This window comes from Martes martes, assembly GCF_963455335.1.
Source record: "Martes martes genome assembly, chromosome: 2".
In the NCBI taxonomy this organism is placed as follows: domain Eukaryota; kingdom Metazoa; phylum Chordata; class Mammalia; order Carnivora; family Mustelidae; genus Martes; species Martes martes.
Genome location: NC_137889.1, coordinates 182509944 through 182518030, shown reverse-complemented (window position 1 = coordinate 182518030; position 8087 = coordinate 182509944). Strand labels below are relative to the sequence as shown.

The window sequence follows — 8087 nt, the reverse complement described above, 5'->3', positions numbered from 1 at the left end:
CGGTCGCAAATTTCGGTGCTCCTGAAGGCTCCGTGTCCCTCGACTGCGCTGGCAGCGCCGTCCCCCGCTTCGATATCACCGAGCTCCCACCCGCCTCTCGGAGGGCCCCAGCCTCCTGAAGCTTGGAGTGTCTCGGAAGCCCTTACGGGTTACATGTCACCTCTACCCGAAATGGAGTGGGTGCGCCTGGGACGTTTCGGGGCCACATGCAGTCCCAGGCCAGCGGGGAGACCGGGAGACCTAATCCGCCCGGGAAGCCGCGGGTCCCGGCCCGGTACCCGGCTGAGAGGCGGGGCCGGCGGCCGAGGGGAACCCCGCCCCGGCCCCGCCCCTCACAGTCCCGCCCACGAGCTCTAGAGTTTCGGCTTCCAGCTCTCGCACAGCACTGAGTCCCGGGACCCCGGGAGAGCTGGCGGTGGGTGGTTGTGTTTCTTCGGCCCGCGCAGAGCATCACTTGCGCGCTGCCGACAGCCCGGAGCGGTCGCGCGGCGGGGATTTCCTCTCCTCCCGGCCCCCGCAGACGCTCCTGCAAGCCGTGACCGCCGCCAGGGCACCCTCCCCTTTGCGCCCACAGTCCTGCACTACGGCGCTCGTTCCACCTCCGCGCCTTCCTCGCGGGGCAGGCCCAGGGAGAAAGAACCGGCGCCCGGGTCCTGGGCACTGCGCCCGGCACGAGGTGCGGGATGGAGAGCAAGGCGCTGCTGGCCATCGCCCTGTGGCTCTGCGTGGAGACCGGGGCTGCCTCAGTGGGTAAGGAGCCCACTCCCTAGCACGAAGGCGGAAAGGTCGGGTGCGGACGGAGAGATGGGGGGATGCGGAGAGGTCCTGGAGGCCGGATCTTACTCGGAATCAGAGAGCTGGAAAGATGAAAAGTGACTTGACACTTTGTGGTTTTTTTTTTTTTTTTCATTTACCAATGAGGAAACTGAGGCTCTTTGATTGGCTTAAGATTATCCAGAGATTTGGTGGTCTCCCGAGCCCGGTCCCTTCCCTCCCACCCCCACACCCCCCGACTCTGGTCTCCGACACGGCCTCGGCTGGAGCGAGTGCTGCGGGGCCGACACACCCTCAGGCTCTCGAGAGGCGGGGGTGGGAAGGCAGGCGCCCTGGGTTGGCAGGCAGGAGGTGTCCCCGCAGGCGGGAACCGGCCGTGGAACTTTGTCCCGCTGGTTGCACGGTCCCAGCCGGGGCGCGGGGAAGGACGCCTTGCAGGGAGCGCAAGCCGGGTTGCTCGGATCGCAAGCATCGTGCACTCAGCTCTGCTTCTGCAGGAGTCGAGCGGACCCCGGTGTGCTGTTCCCTTCTGGTCGGAACCCACAAACACACCCACCGTATGAGGTGCAGTTCAGGGACACTTTTTTCCCTTCTTTGGTGCAAGACGCTACTCCCCTTGCAGAGAGAAGGTGAAATTAGGCTCCGAGCCGGGGTTGTGACAGCCTCCCCAAGTGTCTCCACTTTCAAAGCTTTGGTCCTTGGGATAAGCGCATGGTCAGAAGTTCACGTTCTGAAGACTTACCCTGCGGGACTAGGAAGCTAGATTTAGCTCCACTCCGCGCTTTCCTTGCCACGTATATTTCAGACTCCTTCAGGACCAGGAACACACATGCTCTTGATGCAATCAATGTCTGCCTTTCTCTCTTCGCTTTGCTCGCCCGACGCCCCCTTCTCATAGCTCTTTTCCGTTGCCACAGTTTGCTGATTTCCAGATTTCCACTCTTTGGAGGGTAAGGAAGGGGAGAAGGTGGAGGGGAAAACAAGTCAAATAATTCAGAGAGAAATTCCTTATATTGAAAGGAAAGAATCACGTCTTAAAAAAAAAAAAGACACTCGTATACAGTAACAAGATCATCTGTCTATAGTTATTAAATTTTCTTAATAATGACTTAGTTCATCAGGGCCAGCTCCACCAGGGACGCTCATTTGTCCCTGACAAGACCTCTCTCTTCCCCTTTATGGTCTGGAACATGTGGTTGTTCTGTATCCCACAAAGAAGTGAGTTGCTTCTAAGCCTGGGGTGTTTCATAGCGCAGCATTAGTAACTGTAATCGGGTTGTCCTGAATATAATGATGAGGTTGCCCTTTTGGAGTGTGTGACTTGCTTAATTGGATTGGGCTGTAATTGGTGCCATCAAATTCTAGAGACAGAGGCACTGTTGTTTTTCCTTCCTGTCTTTGAGCTGGAAGGGTAATAATGCACAAATTAATTAATTGTGGTTAGGGAATTTGAACATAGAAGGGCTTTTTATTGAGTAGCAGCATATGTGCTTCTTATAGTTATTTCTTTAGAATTTTCCGAAGAGTAGAACTTAAACTTGCCGATGAAAATGAATGAAGCTTAATGGAGCAAAACAAAATTGAATGTTGGTCAGTCTACAGATAGGAATTTGAAGTTATCATTACTGATAAAGCCTTGTTGAAAAGATTTTTGTTGTATACATGTCTCTACAATAGTATGGTACTGTCTTAGCTTCCTATGAATGGAGAGCATATCTTTAATTAACTTTTTGAACATAAGAACATGTGTCCAGAGTATGAGATAATCTATGATAATCATTTATGAGAGTTCTTCAAGAACCTCTTATTTTGGTGGTAGAATGAACATGGCTTATTTAGAACTTTTTTTTTTTTAACTACCATTTTTTTTTTCTCACGTAAGTGTGCCCGAATAATTAAGTTCCTTCTCATTTGGATCATTGTACACATTGTGTTAAGTTACTGTTTTCAGTGTGTTTCTTAACCTCGTGTTTCCCAGACAGGTTTGATACTTGTACTCATCCAAGTGAGTCGTTTTCATTTTCCTTTTTTTAAAGCGAGACTACATCATTAAAAGTCTTTTCTAGTGCTTTTAAATACTTCACTATATTGTTATCTACTTTGGGTGCAGTTATTTCCTCCCATATTGAAAAGCGCTGTGCTAAGTAACTGAACATGATAAGCCAGGTCAATAGCTGTCCAAGAGTGTCCCATGACTGTGGGTGATCGAGTCATCGGAAATATTTGTGAAAATGCAGATCTGTAGGGCTAGGGATATCTTACACATCCTAAAGTTTAAGAAGTACTAGCCCAAACACAAATCAGTACCAATACAAATTCGTTTCTGAGATTTATTGATATAACTTGATTTTTAGGTTTTTTTCTTTAAAAGAAAACCTATGATATTGACCAACAAATCTACAGTTGTGTCAGCAACCTACTTTGCGCATCTGGGTGAGTGTGTAGGAATAGGTGTGAGCAGTTGTTCACTTTTCCTGCAGCTGTTCACATTGAGGTCCGCAGATTCAATATATGGGATATTTGCACTGGATATTTGCTTACTCTCTTTACTCATACTTTCTCATATTTGCTAATACTGTCTTATTTACCCACCAAGATCAGTGCCAGTTTAAGCCTTGAGAGTCAGTGGTTCTTTTTAAAAATGTTTTTATTTACTTATTTTTAAAATTCTAGTGCAATTGACATACAGTGTTCTATGAGTTTCGGGTCTACAATATAGTGATTCATTGGTTCTATACATTAGTCAGTGCTCATCACGATACGTGTGCTCTTAATCTGCATCCCCCATATCACCCATCCCCTTACCCACCTCCCCTCCGGTAACCATCAGCTTGTTCTCTATATTTAAGAGTCTGTTTTTTATTTGTTTGTTTTGTTTCTTAAATTCCACAAATGAGCGAAATCTTCAGTATTTGTCTTTCCCTGACTTACGTACTTTGTTTAGAATAATACTCTCCAACTCCATCTGCATAGTTGCAAAATGGTGAAGTTACATTCTTTTTTATGGCTGAGTAATATCCCATGACATCTACATCTTTCTTATCTACTCATCTACTGATGGACAGACACTAGGTTACTTCCATATCTTGGCTAGTGCAAATAATGCTACAATAAACACAGGGGTGCATGTATCTTTCTGAATTAGTGTTTCCATTTTCTTTGGATAGAGAGTCATTTGTTCTTAGTTGATGTGAGTTAATGATCATATGAAGCCTGCGTGCTTACCCAGCACCCATCACTTTTTAAGGTGCTGTTTTGGAGATCTTGTTATTAAGGCCCTAGCATAGCAGTTTTTCTTTCTCTGATAGATTTTCATCATTTACTAGCTCTTCTCTTGTAGTTCACAAAGAACTCTGTTTTCTTGCTGGGGAGTGATCCATGGTGAGGAATCTGTCCTGTGGTATTTTTAGGTAAAGACAGCTTCTTGTATCCTAAGCTTGGTATCAGGAAGAGCTTAGAGCTTTGATTAATATCTTGAGATTCCCCAATTTTAATTCGTTAGTATTACACTTTTTTAGTTCCATTCTCTAAGGAAAAGTGTATTAATAGGTGTATCATATGGACACTGGCAAATGTCCCTCCCCCACCCCAGTTCCTCTCACCTAGTTTTAATGTATAGTTTTCCAACTGTGGCAGTTCAGTTACCAGAGGAAGTGCACTAGAAAATTGATAAAGGAAAATGAGACAATGTCATGGGCCCTCCTCCCCCCTTCAGGGTACATAGATGAACTGTATAGAAATCTCTCTTAGTGGTATTCCTTAATCAGCAATTTAGTCAACTGTGTGCATCCTATGCTTTATAAGAAATGTCAGTGGGTCCTTTCCCAAGGGAGTGAGATCATCAGATGAAGGTTCATTTGGTTTCAATGTCCTATATCCTTTTGTAAGACCTTGAAGTTGGCAATGCAGGAAAACAGGAACTCCACCCTAGCTCCATGAATTGCAGAACTTTTGTGTTGGTTTATGACCATCTGCCCATTCTTCCTGTTATGACACAGTTTGTGAACTTTTACTGGGAATGGTGAAAAGTAAATTCACAGTTTTACACAATGAATTGCTGAAGAGGCCTTTTAGAGTATAGAGTGTGCATTGTTTATGGAAGGTGTTTCCTATTGGGTCTGACTCAGTGGCAACCATATTCATTTATTTAATTTGTTTCTAGGTTTGCCTAGTGTTTCCCCTGATCCACCCAGACTCAACATACAGAAAGACATACTTACAATTATGGCTAATACAACTCTTCAGATTACTTGCAGGTAAGGATTCATTTTACATTCAGATTTCCTATATGAAGTAACTCCTTGTTTATTGAGGGAAAAATAATCTACATAAGCAGAATTGTAGTAGAGTTATAGAAATTGTAAGTAGTGAGGTTTTTAATAAATGATTTAATAATGAAAAATGAGAAAGCTCTTCTCTCAGAAATTTTGTATGATTTTTCTGGAATTGTTTTCCTGCTCCTCTCTGCCCCCCCCCCAGAGTAAATAGTAGACATTTGATAAATATTGAATAAATAAGTGAAATTGAGGATTTTCCCTCTTACCCTTAAGGGATAGAGTTGAAGGAGTTTGGGGCCATGTTTGTTATATTCAGAATGGCTCTTGGACATTTGTTTAGCCCTTGCTGGGAATTTTACTTTATGATGAAATTATGACTGTAGTAGCAGTTTGATATTCCGCCATTAATATTAGTGAGTGCATGTTCTGCACAGGTAATGGACTTCATGCTTCAGCTTGATGTTCTGGAATTTTGCTAGCAAGATTTGCTAGCAAGAAGTCGTGCTATTGATTTTTTGCTAACTGGGGAAGCCAAGTTCTTTGAAAGGGAGAAGCATTTAGATTTTGTGTCATAGCCCCAACCCCCAAAGGAAAGGTAGAAGACTTGGGGGTTTAATGCAGTAACCTGGAGACTTCTCAGGAACCTCTCAGTGTGTCTTTGGCAGAGATGTGGGGAGGTGATATTGCCCTCTGATAACAGAGCCAGGGGTCCACAGAGAACTTTGGTCAGCTTACTGCCATTGCTTACACTTGATGAACACCAGTGGTCAACATGACACAGATCTATTTCAGACTGTAGACTGCAAAGGATACTCTCATCCCCTTATCAAGGGTAGGTAACCCATATCCAGCCCTTAGGAAAAGACATAGTAATTGTGCTATTTCTCCAGCTTTGCTATCTGAAGACACATTTCTTAGTGGATTTTCCTCTTACCCATCTTCAATAACAGAGGGTATTTAAAATCCCCAAAGATCCCATGCTTCTTTTTAAAACTCATTCAAAAGAATTTTTTAGGTCCTGGAAAAGCCATGGAGTGTGTTCAGGTAACTTTGCTTATGTAGCTGCAACTTTGTGGAAAGTTCAGATTCTTTGAAGGAAGTATCAATGATGTTGTGCTTTTTTTTTTTTTTTTTTTGATGTGGACTCTCTTTCTTAGGGCTTTGCAGGGAAATGCTGCACTGAAAGTAATCTTTGTTTGAATGCAGTCTGTATAAGGTTCTGTGAGGCTCTGAAACAATTGCACCCTCTTCCTTCTGAACCTCACTTCTTATTTTCCTGCCTGCCACTGTTTCCTGACTCCTCTGGCTTCCTTGACATTCCCCGGATCCTCCAGATACTCCTGTCCCAAGGCCCTTACATTTTCTCTTCCCTCTGCCTGGAATACTGTTCTTCCCTGTGTTTATATGGCTTCATCAAGCCCCCTCCCGCCAGAACTCGTTACTCCTTGCATAGTCTATATTTTCTCCACAGTACTTATCACCACCTTACACTTTACTTACACCATAAATTTTACTAAAAAAATTCAGCTCCTTTGAGGTTTACTTACTATTTCATGGCCCGTTTCTTTTAACTAGACTGAAGTTCCATAAAGGCATTGGGTTTTGTCTGATTTGTTCCTTGTTGTGTCCCCGGACTTTAACAACACTTGGCACATAGCTCCTGCTTAAGAAATATTTGTTGAGTGAATAAGTTAATTAATAGAAAACTCAGGAATTCTTATAAGTGGTGTCCGAAGCTGAGTTTATGGCTTTTTGTCATTTGCCCATTCAGTCTGTCATTGGTAGAAGGCTGTGAATCTATCTGTTGAGTTTATATAAGTTTGAGAAACAAACCTTCCGTTTTCTTAGAAACAGCCTCATAGTGTGGCATTACCCATGATTACTTCCCTGGAATTAATTTTTCAGTGGCGAGAGGGACTTGGACTGGCTCTGGCCCAACAATCAGAGTGGTTCTGAGAAAAGAGTGGCAGTGACTGAGTGCAAGGACAGCTCCTTCTGTAAGATGCTCACAATCCCAAAAGTGATTGGAAATGATACTGGAGCCTACAAGTGCTTCTACCGGGACACTGACAAGGCCTCAACCATTTATGTCCATGTTCAAGGTAAGCAGTTACATCAAATTCATTTCCCAAGCTGATTTACCAGGTATAAAACACCACAGGCAGAGAAGAATCGAGGACAATGGCGTGTGACAAAAGGCTCGCTCCAAAGGCTGTTTGCCAACAGGAATACACAAATTTCTTTTCTCTCAAGGTTTCCTCTGAGAATCAGATTCATTGCTTTGTTCTGGAACTTGGGCCCATTATATCTCTTGCCCAGTTAGTGTGGTGTTCTGCTCTTTGTTTCTAAGGGAAATCTGTGTTCACAATTGGCTACGGGGATTTATAAAAAGCCTTCCGAGGTTTGAGAAAAAGAACCTGAAATCCTTGAAAAGGGGGGTTCAGGGGTGCGTTACGGAGAGGTTTCTGTGGAGAGATAGGTTATCTACAACAGGGTAGGAGATTTTCTCAAGAATGCGTAGGGAAACAGCCAAGGGCTCTGGAGCTTTTATGTACATGAGAACTTTTCTTTTCCGACTTACACTTTGTGAAAAACAATTTCCATCCTCTTGTGCAAATGAAGATACTACCTCAAAGGGCTTTTTGAGGACAGTGTTTCTTTCCTTTGCTTGTGTGGTCTGAGCTATTGGATGATATACAACACATTTCTAGAGTTTGCAATTTGGGATTGACACCATGGAGGTCAATTTAACATCCATGTAGAATAAAACACAATGTTACATGTATTTAGTATGTACAATATAAATTATTTTTCTTTAGTGTTTCAAAAATCTTATACTATGTTAATTTTCATGAGGAAACGCGACCTGACTGATGATAGTTATAATTCTGTCATACAGTTTTGGGGAATGTTAGTGTTACTAACATTAGTACTAATTGACAATAATTAGTACTAATTAGTTAGTACTTTGCTTGGGTATACTAAATATTTTTCTTTTCAGTGAAAATGAGCTGTTTAGACATTTTATTTACACAT

At 43.5% G+C, this 8087-nt stretch overlaps 1 protein-coding gene across 2 annotated transcripts in view; it reads left to right on the top strand.

The window, feature by feature from the left end:
- Positions 1-664: 664 nt before the first annotated feature.
- Positions 665-8087, top strand: part of KDR (kinase insert domain receptor) — a gene marked incomplete at both ends in the record, with an annotated part of 42850 nt that continues 35427 nt past the window's right edge. The window contains 3 exons of one of the 2 annotated variants that reach the window (XM_080795209.1): positions 665-750; positions 4937-5030; positions 6957-7153. In XM_080795209.1, the coding sequence (XP_080651335.1) occupies positions 684-750; positions 4937-5030; positions 6957-7153 (358 nt within the window). The remainder of the gene's footprint in view (positions 751-4936; positions 5031-6956; positions 7154-8087) is intronic. The other variant, XM_080795210.1, reaches the window with a different exon arrangement.